The following is a 19,862-nucleotide window of genomic DNA, read 5'->3' on the forward strand; positions in this document are numbered from 1 at the left end:
TACAATTGAATATCAGATACAATACAACGGGTGTAAGACATACCTGCTATACTTTTTTTCTTTTTGATGTCAGCTAAGACCACTCGATCACAACTCCGTTAGGCACCAGCTCAATCACAATATCCTCACAAAAGTTCCTGATACAAGAAGTCACAGGTGTTAACAATCAACTTCTTAAAGGTATCTTACGTCCTTCCCATCTATTTTATTACAATTCAAACATTAATATCACACAGTTGCACCATGCATTTATACAAAACAAGACAGGTCGTTATGAATATTAAGACCATTGGGCTGTACTGTGGATATACCATTTAAAAACAGCACATGCTCTCTCTCTCTCTCTCTTTCTCTCTCTCCCCCCTCCTCCTGCCTGCATCCTTTTCTCCCTGTTGTGTCTGTTCGTGGACCTCAGGGCAGATTCCAGTTGCTCAGTTCCCAAGGCATAGAACGTTGAACAGTACTGTGGGCCATGCTGCCTCATGCCTGAATAGAGAAAGAATCACAACATTAGTGACTGCAGGAAACCGAATGACACACTAAGATCTGGGAGATCCAGACATGAATCCCCACTCTATCATGGAAGACTATCAGGTGGCCTTGGGCCAGTCACACACTGGCCCTTTCTGCACCGGTAGTTTCCCTCACTTTCTCTGTGCATCTCCAGCACCTTTTAAATGAAGTTCTGCATTTCCTCCCACTTTCACCTTGCGTGTCGGTTGGATTTTCTTCTTTGTTCTGTATTGCTTTTCTCCCATTCAGTTCTCAGTTCACTTCCCTTCTGCTGTATATCCAGCTTTTCTGAAAATTGTTTTGCGGTGGACTTTTCACTTGCCTCCAGGGTTCCCTCTAGGCGGAGTTAGCGTGAGCTAGCCCACAGAGTTTTAGTCTCCAGCTCACGCAACTTTGCCTTCGCTCATGAAGGATGACCTCAGAGCACAATAATTGGTGCAGCAGCTCACAACTTTAATGCCAGTAGCTCACAACTTTAATACCAGTAGCTCACAAAGTAGAATTTTTGCTCACAACTCTGCAGCTTAGAGGGAACATAAGAACATAAGAGAAGCCATGTTGGATCAGGCCAACGGCCCATCCATAAGAACATAAGAGAAGCCATGTTAGATCAGGCCAATGGCCCATCCAGTCCAACATTCTGTGTCACACAGCGGCCAAATATATATATATATATATATATATATATATATATATATATATATATATATACACACACACACACACACACTGTGGCTAATAGCCACTGATGGACCTCTGCTCCATATTTTTATCTAACCCCCTCTTGAAGGTGGCCATGCTTGTGGCCGCCACCACCTCCTGTGGCAGTGAATTCCACATGTTAATCACCCTTTGGGTGAAGAAGTACTTCCTTTTATTATCCGTTTTAACCGGTCTGCTCAGCAATTTCATCGAATGCCCACGAGTTCTTGTATTGTGAGAAAGGGAGAAAAGTACTTCTTTCTCTACTTTCTCCATGCCATGCATTATCTTGTAAACCTCTATCATGTCACCCCTCAGTCGACGTTTCTCCAAGCTAAAGAGCCCTAAGCGTTTCAACCTTTCTTCATAGGGAAGGTGTTCCAGCCCTTTAATCATTCTAGTTGCCCTTTTCTGAACTTTCTCCAATGCTATAATATCCTTTTTGAGGTGCGGCGACCAGAACTGCACACAGTACTCCAAATGAGACCGCACCATCAATTTATACTGGGGCATTATGATACTGGCTGATTTGTTTTCAATTCCCTTCCTAATAATTCCCAGCATGGCGTTGGCCTTTTTTATTGCAAATGCACACTGTCTTGACATTTTCAGTGAATTATCTACCATGACCCCAAGATCTCTCTCATGGTCAGTCTCTGCCAGTTCACACCCCATCAACTTGTATTTGTAGCTGGGATTCTTGGCCCCAATGTGCATTACTTTGCACTTGGCCACATTGAACCGCATCTGCCACGTTGACGCCCACTCACCCAGCCTCAACAGATCCCTTTGGAGTGCCTCACAATCCTCTCTGGTTCTCACCACCCTGAGAACCAACACTCTGAGAGTCCAACACTCTGTGTCACACAGTGGCAAAAAATTTTATATATACACACACACTGTGGCTAATAGCCACTGATGGACCTGTGCTCCATATTTTTATCTAAACTCCTCTTGAAGGTGGCTATACTTGCTCGCCTCACTTCCAAGCCAAAGGTAATTCAGAAACAAACACATTTCCTTGGATCTTTCGACCTCACCCTTTCCCCACTCCTGTTCCTGCCCCTCTTTTTTATCAACCCCACCGCCAAGATTGAGGGTTTTTTGTTCCTCCCACTTTGCACGTTCTGCCTTCCTCCCTACTTTGGCTCCAGTATTCTGAGGATTTCCCATCTTTTTAATTTTATTTTTTTAAAAGAAGTCCTTTGAGCCTAGTGATATAAAAAGTTAATCACTAATCTTTGATTGACGGAGAAAGAAACCATAATCCGGGAATGCTTTAACAGTTTGGCTGCAGTTAAAGGGAAGATGGTGATGTTTTTGCCTCTCCTCCTCATGAAAGACAGATATTTGAGAGCTTGGCAAAAAGTGATGCTTTTCTCCCCCCACCCCCACCCCCGCTTGTTCATTTTCTTGTGCTTCCCCTAAAATGGGCGCAAGGGGGAAAGCTGCTCTCTAATAGAGGTCTATTGGTGGTCATGGTCTCCTGATGACAAACCCCCCCACTTTTTTAAAATAAGTGAAATAAAACTATTAAACTCATTTGTTACAAGGGCCAGATCTGACATAAATGTCACTTTGTTGGGCCAGACACAGGCAAACTCAATTAGCATTATTACTATTTTTGACTCAAAATACAAACATGCTTTAGACATAACAGCATAAACAGAGCCCTGCTGGATCAGACCAGTGGTCCATCCAGTCCAGCATCCTGTTTCACACAGTGGCCAATCAGTTCTTCTGAGTCTACACAATACTCCAAATGAGGTTGCCCCATAGATCCGTATAGGGCATTACAATATCCGCTGTTTCAGTCTCAATCCCCTTCCTAAACATCCCTAACTTAAGAGTTTGCCTTTTTTCCCACTGCTACAGCACACTGTGTTAGAACGTCAGAGAAGCCATGTTGAGTCAGGCCAATGGCCCAACCAGTTGAACATTCTGGCTGCTAACTGACAGGTAGTCTGGGGCACATGGGAGGCATCCCAAATCGGGTTGGTTCAGATAGAAGCTTCCTAAACTGTCCGTATGTTCCCCTGCAAGCTATCCCCATCCCATCCGCAGGGCGACTTGGCACGATCAGATGGCTGTTGTGCAGCATCCCCCGTAGCTTGGTTCTGGCTCCCGCCCCCCCCCCGCCATTCATTTTTTGTTATGTGCATGTGTGCTCATGCACCTAAGAAGAAGAAGATATTGGATTTATATCCCGCCCTCCACTCCAAAGAGTCTCAGAACTGCTCGCAATCTCCTTTCCCTTCCTCCCCCACAACAGGAACCCTGCGAGGTAGATGAAGATATTGGATTTATATCCTGCCCTCCACTCTGAAGAGTCTCAGAGCGGCTCACAATCTCCTTTCCCTTCCTCCCCCCCACAACAGACACCCTGTGAGGTAGATGAAGATATTGGATTTATATCCCGCCCTCCACTCCGAAGAGTCTCAGAGCGGCTCACAATCTCCTTTCCCTTCCTCCCCCCCACAACAGACACCCTGTGAGGTAGATGAAGATATTGGATTTATATCCTGCCCTCCACTCCGAAGAGTCTCAGAGCGGCTCACAATCTCCTTTCCCTTCCTCCCCCACAACAGTCACCCTGTGAGGTAGATTAAGATATTGGATTTATATCCTGCCCTCCACTCCGAAGAGTCTCAGAGCGGCTCACAATCTCCTTTCCCTTCCTCCCCCCCACAACAGACACCCTGTGAGGTAGATGAAGATATTGGATTTATATCCCGCCCTCCACTCCGAAGAGTCTCAGAGCGGCTCACAATCTCCTTTCCCTTCATCCCCCACAACAGACACCCTGTGAGGTAGATGAAGATATTGGATTTATATCCCGCCCTCCACTCCGAAGAGTCTCAGAGAGGCTCACAATCTCCTTTCCCTTCCTCCCCCACAACAGGCACCCTGTGAGGTAGATGAAGATATTGGATTTATATCCTGCCCTCCACTCCGAAGAGTCTCAGAGCGGCTCACAATCTCCTTTCCCTTCCTCCCCCCCCCCCACAACAGTCACCCTGTGAGGTAGATTAAGATATTGGATTTATATCCTGCCCTCCACTCCGAAGAGTCTCAGAGCGGCTCACAATCTCCTTTCCCTTCATCCCCCACAACAGACACCCTGTGAGGTAGATTAAGATATTGGATTTATATCCTGCCCTCCACTCCGAAGAGTCTCAGAGCGGCTCACAATCTCCTTTCCCTTCCTCCCCCACAACAGGCACCCTGTGAGGTAGATGAAGATATTGGATTTATATCCCGCCCTCCACTCCGAAGAGTCTCAGAGCGGCTCACAATCTCCTTTCCCTTCATCCCCCACAACAGACACCCTGTGAGGTAGATGAAGATATTGGATTTATATCCCGCCCTCCACTCCGAAGAGTCTCAGAGCGGCTCACAATCTCCTTTCCCTTCCTCCCACACAACAGACATCCTGTGAGGTAGCTGGAGATATTGGATTTATATCTTGCCCTCCACTCCGAATAGTCTCAGAGCGGCTCACAATCTCCTTTCCCTTCCTCGCCCACAACAGACACCCTGTGAGGTAGATGAAGATATTGGATTTATATCCCGCCCTCCACTCTGAAGAGTCTCAGAGTGGCTCACAATCTCCTTTCCCTTTCCCCCCCACAACAGACACCCTGTGAGGTGGGTGGGGCTGGAGAGGGCTCTCACAGCAGCTGCCCTTTCAAGGACAACCTCTGCCAGAGCTATGGCTGACCCAAGGCCATTCCAGCAGGTGCAAGTGGAGGAGTGGGGAATCAAACCCAGTTCTCCCAAATTAGAGTCTGCACACTTAACCACTACACCAAACTGGCTCTCACTTGAAATCAATTAAAAAAAAAAAAGGCCGGAAGTGACTTGGGGTGGGTTAGTGGGTTCACACCGCCAAGGTCCTTTGCTTATGCATTTTTGCATCCAGATGCCAAAGAGGTGACTGGCGTGCAGCTCCGAAACCTGTTCTGAGGTTGGTGGAGGACGGGGTGAATACGGGATGGGGGCAGGGGTCATTTGCGCTTGTTTGAATGGGTTCTTCAAGTCTGTTTCTGAGGCATCTCTGAGTTGCCCAAACTGCCCGTCTGTTATCAGCCTCCGTGTCACACAGTGGCCAGAGCCCAGGTGCCCTCATGAGGTCCACTAATGAAGCCAGAATCCCTCCCACTGTCGCCCTCCAAGCATCAACCTGAAGGAAATGGCTGATTTGGAGAGCAGACTCCTTTGCATTAGACTCCCACCCCCACCCCCAAATCTCAACACCTGACTGGGCTCAGAAATGTGGAGGAGGAAGAAACAGTCCAAGGGGGACTATCGTTATGGGATCCTTCTCTCCTAAGGAATGTTCATCCTCCCTTCTAGCTCTCCCTCTTCAAGTTTTCCCCACCGCTATCGCTATCCCTTCCCAATGCAAGGCAAACGGCACCAAGCAAAAAGCTTCAGCCCAGCCTCAAGGTCCCCTCTTGGGAAAGAGGTGGCAGCACACTGTGCCTGGTACGGGGCACTTGGCAGCATCTTCAGGCTGCTCAGTGAGATGGCACTTTTCCTTCTCTTCTCCCATCTTCCTCCAAGGACTTGGTCCAGCTTAGGATGCTGCATGGGAGACTTCTCCCCACTGCCATGCTGGTCCAAACTGGGTGGGAATTGGTGAGGAAGGGAAGAACAAAGATGCAAAGCCCAGAAAGGGAGCCTCCAAAGCATAGCGGCCACCAACATCTACCTTCAGCCTGAAGCCAAATGAGGAAAAGGCAAAGCAAGAAAGCATGCGCAAATGGGCTGGAAAGAAAACCTCCAAAGGGGGTCGGAACTAGTGAGTGCAAAGAGGCGGCAGAAGCCCTGAGAGACCTGGGAGACCACCAGACATTACTGCAGAGGGGGCTCCCTCAAAGTGGCAGCTCCCAGCATCTGAAGAGCTTCCCTGAGAGAAGCTGGGCAAAGAGGAGTGAAGACCCAGACACGCACTCCCTTCCTCTCACATTCAGCAGCATGCATGCTCCTCCTAGCAGGGATTGGCTGGGCTATACCCTGCCTCCCCACCCTCAGGCCCCTCCCCTACTAGCCTTTGCCCAATCAGCCACCCCCTGCTTTGGGTCAGAAGATGAGCTAGGAAGGCTGCCAGTAACAGGCAAGAGGGAGAGGGTGTGTGACCAGACTGGGAAGATGATATTGGATTTCTATCCCACCCTCCACTCCGAAGAGTCTCAGAGCGGCTCACAATCTCCTTGCCCTTCCTCCCCCACAACAGACACCCTGTGAGGTAGATGAAGATATTGGATTTATATCCCGCCCTCCACTCCGAAGAGTCTCAGAGCGGCTCACAATCTCCTTTCCCTTCCTCCCCCACAACAGACACCCTGTGAGGTAGATGAAGATATTGGATTTATATCCCTTCCTCCACTCCGAAGAGTCTCAGAGCAGCTCACAATCTCCTTTCCCTTCCTCCCCCACAACAGACACCCTGTGAGGTAGATGAAGATATTGGATTTATATCCCTTCCTCCACTCCAAAGAGTCTCAGAGTGGCTCACAATCTCCTTTACCTCCCCCCCACAACAGACACCCTGTGAGGTAGATGGAAATATTGGATTTATATCCCTTCCTCCACTCCAAAGAGTCTCAGAGCGGCTCACAATCTCCTTTACCTCCCCCCCCCCACAACAGACACCCTGTGAGGTAGATGAAGATATTGGATTTATATCCCGCCCTCCACTCCGAAGAGTCTCAGAGCGGCTCACAATCTCCTTTACCTTCCTCCCCCACAACAGACACCCTGTGAGGTAGATGAAGATATTGTATTTATATCCCACCCTCCACTCCAAAGAGTCTCAGAGCGGCTCACAATCTCCTTTACCTTCCCCCCCCCCCCAACAGACACCCTGTGAGGTAGATGAAGATATTGGATTTATATCCCGCCCTCCTCTCCGAAGAGTCTCAGAGCGGCTCACAATCTCCTTTCCCTTCCTCCCCCCCACAACAGACACCCTGTGAGGTAGATGAAGATATTGTATTTATATCCCGCCCTCCTCTCCGAAGAGTCTCAGAGCGGCTCACAATCTCCTTTCCCTTCCTCCCCCACAACAGACACTCTGTGAGGTAGATGAAGATATTGTATTTATATCCCGCCCTCCTCTCCAAAGAGTCTCAGAGCGGCTCACAATCTCCTTTCCCTTCCTCCCCCACAACAGACACTCTGTGAGGTAGATGAAGATATTGTATTTATATCCCGCCCTCCTCTCCGAAGAGTCTCAGAGCGGCTCACAATCTCCTTTCCCTTCCTCCCCCACAACAGACACCCTGTGAGGTGGATGAAGATATTGGATTTATATCCCGCCCTCCTCTCCGAAGAGTCTCAGAGTGGCTCACAATCTCCTTTACCTTCCTCCCCCACAACAGACACCCTGTGAGGTAGATGAAGATATTGGATTTATATCCCACCCTTCTCTCCGAAGAGTCTCAGAGTGGCTCACAATCTCCTTTACCTTCCTCCCCCACAACAGACACCCTGTGAGGTAGATGAAGATATTGGATTTATATCCCGCCCTCCTCTCCGAAGAGTCTCAGAGTGGCTCACAATCTCCTTTACCTTCCTCCCCCACAACAGACACCCTGTGAGGTAGATGAAGATATTGTATTTATATCCCGCCCTCCTCTCCAAAGAGTCTCAGAGCGGCTCACAATCTCCTTTCCCTTCCTCCCCCACAACAGACACTCTGTGAGGTAGATGAAGATATTGTATTTATATCCCGCCCTCCTCTCCGAAGAGTCTCAGAGCGGCTCACAATCTCCTTTCCCTTCCTCCCCCACAACAGACACCCTGTGAGGTAGATGAAGATATTGGATTTATATCCCGCCCTCCACTCTGAAGAGTCTCAGAGCGGCTCACAATCTCCTTTACCTTCCCCCCCCCCACAACAGACACCCTGTGAGGTAGATGAAGATATTGTATTTATATCCCGCCCTCCACTCCAAAGAGTCTCAGAGCGGCTCACAATCTCCTTTCCCTTCCTCCCCCACAACAGACACCCTATGAGGTAGATGAAGATATTGGATTTATATCCCGCCCTCCACTCCGAAGAGTCTCAGAGCGGCTCACAATCTCCTTTACCTTCCCCCCCCCACAACAGACACCCTGTGAGGTAGATGAAGATATTGTATTTATATCCCGCCCTCCACTCCAAAGAGTCTCAGAGCAGCTCACAATCTCCTTTCCCTTCCTCCCTACAACAGACACCCTGTGAGGTAGATGAAGATATTGGATTTATATCCCGCCCTCCACTCCGAAGAGTCTCAGAGCGGCTCACAATCTCCTTTACCTTCCTCCCCCACAACAAACACCCTGTGAGGTGGGTGGGGCTGGAGAGGGCTCTCACAGCAGCTGCCCTTTCAAGGACAACCTCTGCCAGAGCTATGGCTGACCCAAGGCCATGCCAGCGGGTGCAAGTGGAGGAGTGGGGAATCAAACCTGGTTCTCCCAGATAAGAGTCCGCACACTTAACCACTACACCAAACTTGCAACTTTAGAAGTTGCATGGATGACAACCCATTTACAGCAGGACTTCTCCGTATACATTTGGACAGCACCATCTTAATTGGCTTTCAGATGCCACGTAAAGGCAATGACTGCAGTCTGTTTCACTTTTATCTGGAAACAAGTCTCCTGAATGCCACCGGATTTATGACATGCATGCAGACTTAAACTGTGTGTCATGCCCCCTGTGCCTTTGGTGAATGATTTTAATTGCTACCCTTGCTCTTCTGAAAATAAAACACTTTACTAATTCTTGTGAGAGCATGGGGCCACCACCAGGTAACTCTGGAGAGGCCTAAGTTCAAATCGTTGTTCTGCTATAGAACTCATTGAGGAACCTTGGTCACTCCCTTGGCTTAATCCCTCATAGGAATGTACTAAGGATAAAATGGAGAAGGGGGAACTGCTCTTCGTAGCACATTTTGACCTTTCGAAGTACCAGCTCTGTGAGAAACCAAGAACCCCTTTCCACAGAGAACGTGCACTTCCTGTCATTTATTCTGCCCTTCGTTCTAGGCTCTTCCTATCCTCATTTAATCTGTATAGCAGCCCAATAAGGTAGTTGAGGCTGAAGAAGAAGAAGAAGATATTGGATTTATATCCCGCCCTCCACGCCAAAGAGTCTCACAGCGGCTCACAATCTCCTTTTTCTTCCTCCCCCACAATAGACACCCTGTGAGGTAGATGAAGATATTGGATTTATATCTCGCCCTCCACTCTGAAGAGTCTCAGAGCAGCTCACAATCTCCTTTCCCTTCCTCCCCCACAACAGACACCCTGTGAGGTAGATGAAGATATTGGATTTATATCCCGCCCTCCACTCTGAAGAGTCTCAGAGCGGCTCACAATCTCCTTTCCCTTCCTCCCCCACAACAGACACCCTGTGAGGTAGATGAAGATATTGGATTTATATCCCGCCCCCCACTCCGAAGAGTCTCAGAGCGGCTCACAATCTCCTTTCCCTTCCTCCCCCACAATAGACACCCTGTGAGGTAGATGAAGATATTGGATTTATATCCCGCCCCCCACTCCGAAGAGTCTCAGAGCGGCTCACAATCTCCTTTCCCTTCCTCCCCCACAACAGACACCCTGTGAGGTAGAAGACATTGGATTTATATCCCGCCCTCCACTCCGAAGAGTCTCAGAGTGGCTCACAATCTCCTTTCCCTTCCTCCCCCACAACAGACACCCTGTGAGGTGGGCGGGGCTGGAGAGGGCTCTCACAGCAGCTGCCCTTTCAAGGACAGCTCTGCCAGAGCTACGGCTGACCCAAGACCATTCCAGCAGGTGCAAGTGGAGGAGTGGGGAATCAAACCCGGTTCTCCCAGATAAGAGTCCGCACACTTCACCACTACACCAGACGGGCTGAAAGAGGGTGGTTGCTGCCGGGTTACTTAGTAAGCTTCATGGCAGAGGAGGGGATTCGAACCCAATCTGCTGTATGGCAGCTGAAGTTCCTTTGGAGAAAGGGTGGAATAAAGATCCATTGAATACATATATTTCATTCTAACCACATGGCGTGCTGCTTAGAGAGTCTGACTAGGATCTTGGAGACTCAGGTTCAAACGGCCACTCTGCTATAGAAACTCACTGGGTGATCTTGAACCAGTCAGCTTACCCAGAATGAAACTTTTGTTGGTCTTAATGCTGTCACTGGATTCAGGCATTGTTCTGTTGCTTCGGACCAATATGGCGATCCACTTGAGTCTCTCACTGGGGGGTTGTGGATGACGTTATGAAGCTTCTGGGCCCACTGAGGAGAAAAAAAATGGGATACCAAATACCAAAACAAGGAAATAAACAGTTCAGGGGTTTATTCCCTGTCTGCCTCAAGAATGTTTGCACTGAAAGGTAGGAGGTGAATGTTTGAAATCAACAATAAATCAAAGCCACCTCTCCCCTTTTGGACACAGTGGGGTTGCGGGAGGGGGTGGTGGTATTTTTGTATTTGTGTGTGTGTGTGTGTGTATGCATGTGCACTTGGAAGTCATGGTGACCTCTGATGACTGACCTCTAGTAGAGTAAGAGATATGGAGGACATTCAGAGAGCCAGTTTGGTGTAGTGGTTAAGTGTGTGGACTCTTTTCTGTGAGAACTGGGTTTGATTCCCCACTGCTCCGCTTGCAGCTGCTGGAATGGCCTCGGGTTAGCCACAGCTCTGGCAGAGGTTGTCCTTGAAAGGGCAGCTGCTGTGAGAGCCCTCTCCAGCCCCACCCACCTCACAGGGTGTCTGTTGTGGGGGAGGAAAGGAAAGGAGATTGTGAGCCGCTCTGAGACTCTTCGGAGTGGAGGGCGGGATATAAATCCAATATCTTCATCTACCTCACAGGGTGTCTGTTATGGGGGAGGAAGGGAAAGGAGATTGTGAGCCACTCTGAGACTCTTCGGAGTGGAGGGTGGGATATAAATCCAATATCATCTTCATCTTCTTCTAAAAGTGCTCCAGGTAGATTAGAGTCTTAGAAGCAGAATTTAAGGAGCAGACAAATCCATAGATATCCCAACTGGTGCTTTGCACTTTGCACTTCCTCCCCCACAACAGACACCCTGTGAGGTAGATGAAGATATTGGATTTATATCCCGCCCTCCACTCTGAAGAGTGTCAGAGCGGCTCACAATCTCCTTTCCCTTCCTCCCCCACAACAGACAGCCTGTGAGGTAGATGAAGATATTGGATTCATATCCCGCCCTCCACTCCGAAGAGTCTCAGAGCGGCTCACAATCTCCTTTATCTCCCCCCCGCCCAACAACAGACAGCCTGTGAGGTAGATGAAGATACTGGATTTATATCCCGCCCTCCACTCCAAAGAGCCTCAGAGCGGCTCACAATCTCCTTTCCCTTTCTCCCCCACAACAGACACCCTGTGAGGTAGATGAAGATATTGGATTTATATCCCGCCCTCCACTCCGAAGAGTCTCAGAGCGGCTCACAGTCTCCTTTCCCTTCCTCCCCCACAACAGACACCCTGTGAGGTGGGTGGGACTGGAGAGGGCTTTCACAGCAGCTGCCCTTTCAAGGACAACCTCTGCCAGAGCTCTGGCTGACCCAAGGCCATGCCAGCAGGTGCAAGTGGAGGAGTGGGGAATCAAACCCGGTTCTCCCAGATAAGAGTCTGCACACTTAACCACTACACCAAAGTGGCTCTCAAGAAGAATTGAGAAGATCTGACTAATATTTGCTTGCCGACTTTGAAGAAGACGGTTGGATTCTAAACCAGCTGAAATCTAGAGGCTTGGTTGCTAACTATTTGCCGGCTAATTGTCAAGCCAACTTCTTGCCAGCTGATTTCGGCATCGCTGAGGATTTATTTGTTGAAAGCATCATAAGGTGTGTCAACTTAACTTTATAGGTGAGGACTGGCTCCAATGAAACTTCCTTCAGCATCGCTAAGGGCTTCTATTATATACCGTTTTCGCACACAGCTCACCTCGCAGTCGCAATCCTGTTCCCTCCGCAGCGTCCGGTCGGATTTCGCACCATCTGCGCCGGAGTTACAGGAAGTGCCGCGGCTTTTGCATAGCAAACGTAAACTGCTAAAACCCAGTTTACGTTTGCTACGCAGAAGCTGCGGCACTTCCTGTAACTCCGGCGCAGATGGTGGGAAATCCGTCCGGACTCTGCGGAGGGAACAGGATTGTGACTGCGAGGTAAGCTGTGTGCGAAAACGGTAATTGCCTTTGTTCTTCAGATTGCCAGAATTTTCCTGCAACGTGAGTCTTCCCTGCCTGAGGGGCGCTCTCTATTAAGGAGTGGATTGGACTGCTACCTTTGGTACAGCAAACTCATTTACACTGAGGGTAGCAGAAACATCCTGTGGCAATGATCCAGTCATCCCGACATTGTGAGCTGACTTCAAACGAGGGTGCAAATGCTTTACGGCCTTGATGCAAAAAGCTAAACAAGCACACGGGCACCTGACAGAGCAAAGAGTTACGCACACTTTTTATTTCCTTGGGAAATGACAAAAGCTCCCACAACGGTGGGGGGTTGTTGTGAGGGGTTTGGGCTTGCGGTTTGCATGCAAGGAGAGCTTCCTGCTTGCCAGGATGTCACTGCGCAGAGGTCTCCGATACAGCAGTCTCCCTGCACTGTGAGGATTCAATAAGCCACTTACTAAGAGATCATCAGCCGTTCCCGAGCTTTTGTGATTGAGGCACAAGGAGGAGCCACTACAAGCTCAGAGAGCCTACACCTCCACTGCTGCAGTGCAGCCTAGCAGACAGGAGGAAGACAGCCAAGCCTCCCTGCTATGTCATTTTACATTCGAATCGTAAGTGCCTTGGCGCAGGCTCTGTGAAACCAGAAGTCCAAACTGACCTGAGTGCTTGCCTCTTCACGGCTGGGTGGCTAAGATTTAAACACGCTGTGCAAGGACATACCGGCACGTCAGCGCTTGCGTCCAGCATCGCAGTTAAACCAGGCCCTCAGCTGTTACATGTGCGGCATTGTCGTACCAAAGAGCTGCACAACCCAAGTTGGCGTTCTGCAGGCATGCTAGGGATGCATGTGGAACACAATTCTGTGCTAGAGGCCCAGTTTAAATGAAACACTGAGCGTGCCTAACACCATTTGGGCCCGTTCTTCTTGTGCGTATGGTTCATGCTTAAATCAGAGAAAGGGTATTGCTGTCATTCCCCTCGCTTCGGTAGTTTCTGTTCAGGATAGGAGACAATTGTGTGTGGGAGAAAACCCCCTCTGAGCCTGCAACATCTCTCAGTGGCTCAGCCCAAGCTTAATACTCCCCCCCACACACACACACTGGGAGGGTATATGTCATCTCCACAGACACACGTTACTCATTAAATACAAACACACAATTACAAGCCCAGAGGAGTGCCCTGCTAGTGACACACATGGAATGCTAATCTCCTCATTAAAATTACACTTCATTATAAAAGCTCAGCCTTCCCCAGGTCTCCGACCCTCCCCCACTGTCACTCAGCATTGACGTGAGGCGGGTTTCAAACAGATGACCCTCCTCCTCTCCCCTTCCACCTTCTGGTTATTTTTTTTTTTTTAAACCTCACTGTCTTCTCTCTTTGTAACTGATCCCTTCCTCCCACATGAGAGACCCATGTTCTTACCATTCTCGGCCCCACACTTCAGAATTATAGTGGAAGCCATTTAATGAGGCTTTGGAGGCGGGCGTCCAGAAATGCCAAATGCTGTTCAGTAAAAAAGGGATAAACAGAAGCACTTTTCCTCGAGAGCTCTAGATATCCTCTGCACAAGGCAATCCCAAGGGGGGTGGGGAACGTGCTGTTACAGGGCAAGGTTAGGTCTAGCTGGCATTTGCTGGGGATGCCATGAGGAGGGGAGAGAGCATTCTAATGACAACATTGACAGTTCCAGCATGCTAGTAGCATGACAGAGCACGATTCCTCACTGGCAATTGCTATGCCCCTGGGCTTCTGCTTTTCCTGGCTCAAGCAATCGATTCCCCATCAGTTGCTGCACGGGTGCGTTTTGACTCACAGCTCCCTCCAATTCCCCTCATGGCTTCCTGATCTCTAAAAAGCATGAGCAGGAAGCTGTAAGGGAAATTGGACTTGGGGAACAGGACAGGATCGCACTGCCAGGATGGCATCTTCAATGTGGCCATGGCATTTCACAAGTGAAATTGTATACGTAATGTAGTATTACATGTAAATAACTGGTGTTTCCTCTCACGGAACAGAAAAAAGCTTTGATGGGACATTTAAGAGACCCAGCTCCCATCAATATAAGAAGATGAAGATGATGAAGATGAAGATACTGGATTTATATCCCGCCCTCCACTCCGAAGAGGCTCAGAGCGGCTCACAATCTCCTTTACCTTCCTCCCCCACAACAGACACCCTGTGAGGTTGATGAAGATATTGGATTTATATCCTGCCCTCCACTCCAAAGAGTCTCAGAGCGGCTCACAATCTCCTTTCCCTTCCTCCCCCACAACAGACACCCTGTAAGGTAGATGAAGATATTGGATTTATATCCCGCCCTCCACTCCGAAGAGTCTCAGAGCAGCTCACAATCTCCTTTCCCTTCCTCCCCCACAACAGACACCCTGTGAGATAGATGAAGATATTGGATTTATATCCCGTCCTCCACTCCGAAGAGTCTCAGAGCGGCTCACAATCTCCTTTCCCTTCCTCCCCCACAACAGACACCCTGTGAGGTAGATGAAGATATTGAATTTATATCCCACCCTCCACTCCGAAGAGTCTCAGAACGGCTCACAATCTCCTTTCCCTTCCTCCCCCACAACAGAGACCCTGTGAGGTGGGTGGGGCTGGAGAGGGCTCTCACAGCAGCTGCCCTTTCAAGGACATCCTCTTCCAGAGCTATGACTGACCCAAGGCCATGCCAGCAGGTGCAAGTGGAGGAGTGGGGAATCAAACCCGGTTCTCCCAGATAAGAGTCCGCACACTTAACCACTACACCAAACTGGCTCTCCTGCTTGTTTCACAGCACTGTCTTCTCCAGTTACAGAGGAAGGGCAATGAAACCACAATTTGTCAAGTCAAACCGAGATCTGAGTGACTAACTGGCAAGCTGAACCCTGGTTAGGCAAACTAAGCAGTCTGGGTTATGCACTAAGTCTAGTAAGTGTGGCAGAACAGAAAATCAATGCCAACTACGCCCCAATAATGAGATTGTTTCCTTTAATGTTCTCTACTGTAGCCATTGATGACTGACATTCACTTGGACCTAGCCTAAGCAGAGAAGCTCTCCTGGTTCTTTGCTGCTAGGTCTTACCATGAGTGGGGTCATGGCTCTACAAGAAAATTTTGAGAAGGTCCTTTTAGCTGATTTTCTGTGGGTCAAGAACTATCCTGACTGCTTTAGGATGTCTGATCATCCCTGGGAAGTGTAGAAAGGAGATGGTGATTCGCTGATATCCTATCATTTAGGGAGCCAGATATTTCCTTCTGCCTTTTGAATAGCAAGACAAATCCCTCTTTCCATATCTGTTGGACTCAGAAGAGGTAGACCAAAGCTGGTTCTTTTGCTCAGCCGTTATTCTTTATTCTGGATTTGAGTGCACCCAAGAAGTACGGAACTCCAGAACACGTCCGTCAATCTACATTGCAGATGTTCCTGAGAAACCATAATTGAGGCTCTCATTCAAATCTGGATGCACGCTCTCAGCAATTCCCATACGCCACACAGAGGTCTAATACAGCCTGGCAAACGGAGACAACAACCCCACAGACACACAAAGCTGAAAGTAATTCCCTTCTAAACTGATGAAGCCACACTTCTGTAGGCCTTATGTGTAAGAGCTGTGAATTCATCTCCTGGTGAGGGAAGGTGGACTCCCAATTTGGATCAAGATATGAGGGACCAGCAAGGCTAACTTCTGGCACCGCCCCTGGACTGATGACATCACCAAATCACATGGGGGTGCCCAATTCGGCACCCCCAAAAGGCTGGCGCCCTAGTGGCAGGACCAGCCTCAGTTTACCCTTCTCCCTCTCAATGCTTCCTCCAACAGAAATTGTTCCATATTGTATCTTTGTTCCATTCAGATCTCAGATGTAGAAGGGGAAATCGCGGTGGATGAGGGTAATTTTTTTAAAAATAGCTGCAGCAACAACCCAAATCCCACCCCCACCCCACCCCCATGCAATCCTGTCCTGTTCCCCAAGTCCAAGAAATCCTCTTGGATACCTCTTATGTAATGTACTGCTTGGCCAGTCTCTATCTGTTTAGGACTAGGGCTAAAAAAGTTCGACCCAGACTATTGAGCTGGATCCAGATATCAACACCATAGATCGCTAAGAAAGCAACTCTCCCTTTCTCTCACAGACACTCAGATTAGTCTTCCCATCTGTAAAATGGGATTCATATAGACATGGATAACGAGGTCTTTATGGGTGATGACTTAAAAGGTTAGACAAGGATTGTTTAAAAACCAAAACCCCTTGCATCTTATCTTATTGATTTATTTATTTCATTCGATTTATATCCCACCCTACCCCACCAAAGCGGGCTCAGGGCGGCTCACAACATAAAACTCTAACAATAAATCAGCTTAAAATACATTAATAATTAATACAGTAAAATACCTAAAAACACATTTATCAATATACCATGCTACATCTTCCCTAAAAGTCGGTTCTTCGAGCATTCCAATGTTCAGATATGATGATGTTCATGAATTTGGATATGTGCCACTGGATATGTTTTTTTCTGCCATTGAACTTATGAAAGACCTATTATAGCATCATAATGTTAATTTTAATATAATCTGTAAATTGATTTATGATGTTTTTACTGTTATGTATGATTTTATTGTATTGCATTTCTGTGTTGTGAGCCGCCCTGAGCCTGCTTGTGCGGGGAGGGCGGGATATAAATAAAAAGTATTATTATTATTATTATTGTTATTGTTATATTCAGATATCAGTCAGTTGTATGCCAGCCGGAAGAGGGTTGTCTTACAGATTCCGCAGGGCCCTCACCTCTTAGCATTCTGGAACAAATTCTCCAAGCGATATTTAAGAGCTGGGCTGCGGTCCACAGCAAGCAGCACTACAAGGGTTAACCTGGAATCTCATATGTGATTGACTGTTGCATCTCTACTATGGGGGAGGAGGGGAAGACCCCCCCCATCACCATTTGCCAAAGTATCTCCCTAGAGCATTCTAGTTAATTTTCCTCATCCAAATGCACTGCCCCTCACATGGGAATTAGGGAGAAAATGGGGGAGAGCATGCGCCTTGACGAGCAGCTAGTTGTGCCTGCTGTGAAGTGTCCTATATATACTGCATGGGGAGGGGGCAGCCAGGGCTGCAGGCTGTTTCACCAGACAGCCATGCTGAGGGGACCGACAGCAGGACCCAGAGACCCAAGCCAGCCCTTCCCTACCTCCCCGACTCAGGTATTTCAAGGCAGAAGAAGGGGCAGAGGCCTTGCGAAAGCCACATGATCAAAGCCGAGTTGAGTGCTGTGGTGTATGTAATATGCCCTGTGCCCATCCCCAGCTGCCAGGTGAGCGCTGGGAAAACTCATGCTCTCCTCCAGCAGAAAGATTTGCAGCTGCAGCAGACCTCTGTAAGCCAGTCACCATCCCCAAACAGCTGTGCATCCCTGCCCTCTGCTGCCCCTGAGGAAGAACTGCACACCTGTGTGGCAGAGCCCTTGGTCGGCCCTCTGCCAGGGTAGGGGGCCTAAGCTAAGCTAAGGATTTGGAAACTTCCACATGCACGACAGAAACAGAAGGGACAATGCAGAACGTGGAGGGTACAAAACAGATTCAGCGTCACCCCATACCCTACGGATCTGAGCCCATTCCACCCTTCTCAGAAGCTGCTTATCAGAATGACCAAAAGGTGCTCTGAAGCAGAGGCTCAGCGTGAAGTAGTTTCATGCACTGCATTGCAGAAAGGGACCTCACGGCTCCCTTGACACCCCCCCCCCCCCATCTTACCTGTATCCAGGTAAAATTCACTTGAATATTTTGCAGGAAAAAGAGCCATACACATGGATGAGGCAACTGTACCCCTGAATGAGACAGAATCCCTGATGGCTAGGGTACCAGGCCAGTTACAGGATACTGGTTTCTAACAAGACAACTGTGCACTGCTCCTAACATGGAAATCAGTCCCGTGTGCCCTAATAAGCACCTAGCCTTGAACAGCCATCTCTAAGACGTTGGATTGGATTTATATTCCGCCCTCCACTCAGAGCGGCTCACAATCTCCTTTATCTCCCTCCCCCACAACAGACACCCTGTGAGATGGGTGGGGCTGAGAGGACTCTCAAAGCAGCTGGGCTTTCAAGGACAGAGTCTCAGAGCGGCTCACAATCTCCTTTCCCTTCCTCCCCCAAAACAGACACCCTGTGAGGTAGATGAAGATATTGGATTTATATCCCACCCTCCACTCCAAAGAGTCTCAGAGCGGCTCACAATCTCCTTTCCCTTCCTCCCCCACAACAGACACCCTGTGAGGTAGATGAAGATATTGGATTTATATCCCGCCCTCCACTCCAAAGAGTCTCAGAGCGGCTCACAATCTCCTTTCCCTTCCTCCCCCACAACAGACACCCTGTGAGGTAGATGAAGATATTGGATTTATATCCCGCCCTCCACTCCAAAGAGTCTCAGAGCGGCTCACAATCTCCTTTCCCTTCCTCCCCCACAACAGACACCCTGTGAGGTAGATGAAGATATTGGATTTATATCCCGCCCTCCACTCCGAAGAGTCTCAGAGCGGCTCACAATCTCCTTTACCTTCCTCCCCCACACCAGACACCCTGTGAGGTACATGAACATATTGGATTTATATCCCACCCTCCACTCTGAAGAGTCTCAGAGTGGCCCACAATCTCCTTTCCCTTCCTCCCCCACAACAGACACCCTGTGAGGTAGATGAAGATATTGGATTTATATCCCACCCTCCACTCTGAAGAGTCTCAGAGCGGCTCACAATCTCCTTTACCTCCCCCCCCCACAACAGACACCCTGTGAGGTGGGTGGGGCTGGAGAGGGCTCTCACAGCAGCTGCCCTTTCAAGGACAACCTCTGCTGGAGCTATGGCTGACCCAAGGCCATGCCAGCAGGTGCAAGTGGAGGAGTGGGGAATCAAACCCGGTTCTCCCAGATAAGAGTCCGCACACTTAACCACTACACCAAACTGGCTCTCTAAGCAATGTACAAAAGATACTAAACTCAAGGGACCAGTTATCTGACTCAGAAGACGGCAGTTTTGTAGGTTTAATTATGGCTCCAATATGACCACGATGGAGTCCCCCTTCCTATCATGTAAAGAAGTCTTAGCAATGCAGTCTTTGCTAAAGCTCCACCCCAAACTGCCTTAAAAAGAGAAGGCGGTACCTAGGTAAGAGACACTATTCCCCAACTCCAACCGAGTCTGAGAAGCAAGAGGGCGGCAGCTGGCTTGCCTGTGTGTTGAGTCTCATCCAGGACAAGGAAGAGTTAATCCCAGAGAGGGGTTATTATTAGATGCATCTCTGCTGCAGTTTTTAGGCCAGTGCAGTATGTACATAGGGAAGGCTGTTGCCTCCTGTTATCTGCAGTCAACCAACTGGAGAGAGGGGAGGAGAAAGATTACGTTGGGAAGAGAATGCAGCCGAGCCAAGCAGAAAGGCGCTGCTGCCCCAGATATTTGAATAAGGC

At 48.9% G+C, this 19,862-nt stretch overlaps 1 protein-coding gene across 3 annotated transcripts in view; it reads right to left on the bottom strand.

The window, feature by feature from the left end:
• Nucleotides 1-474: 474 nt before the first annotated feature.
• Nucleotides 475-19,862, bottom strand: part of LOC132586064 (peptide methionine sulfoxide reductase MsrA 2-like) — a 59,932-nt gene continuing 40,544 nt past the window's right edge. For all 3 annotated transcript variants that reach the window (XR_009556345.1, XR_009556346.1, XM_060258003.1), the window contains exons 4-5: nt 15,476-15,580; nt 475-486 (exon numbers count right to left, since the gene is read on the bottom strand). Coding sequence is in view for 1 of the 3 variants with exons in the window: in XM_060258003.1 (XP_060113986.1) it covers nt 15,522-15,580 (59 nt within the window). In the remaining 2 variants the exon portion in view is untranslated. The remainder of the gene's footprint in view (nt 487-15,475; nt 15,581-19,862) is intronic.

Source organism: Heteronotia binoei, chromosome 17 (genome assembly GCF_032191835.1).
Source record: "Heteronotia binoei isolate CCM8104 ecotype False Entrance Well chromosome 17, APGP_CSIRO_Hbin_v1, whole genome shotgun sequence".
NCBI classification, from domain to species: Eukaryota; Metazoa; Chordata; class Lepidosauria; order Squamata; family Gekkonidae; genus Heteronotia; species Heteronotia binoei.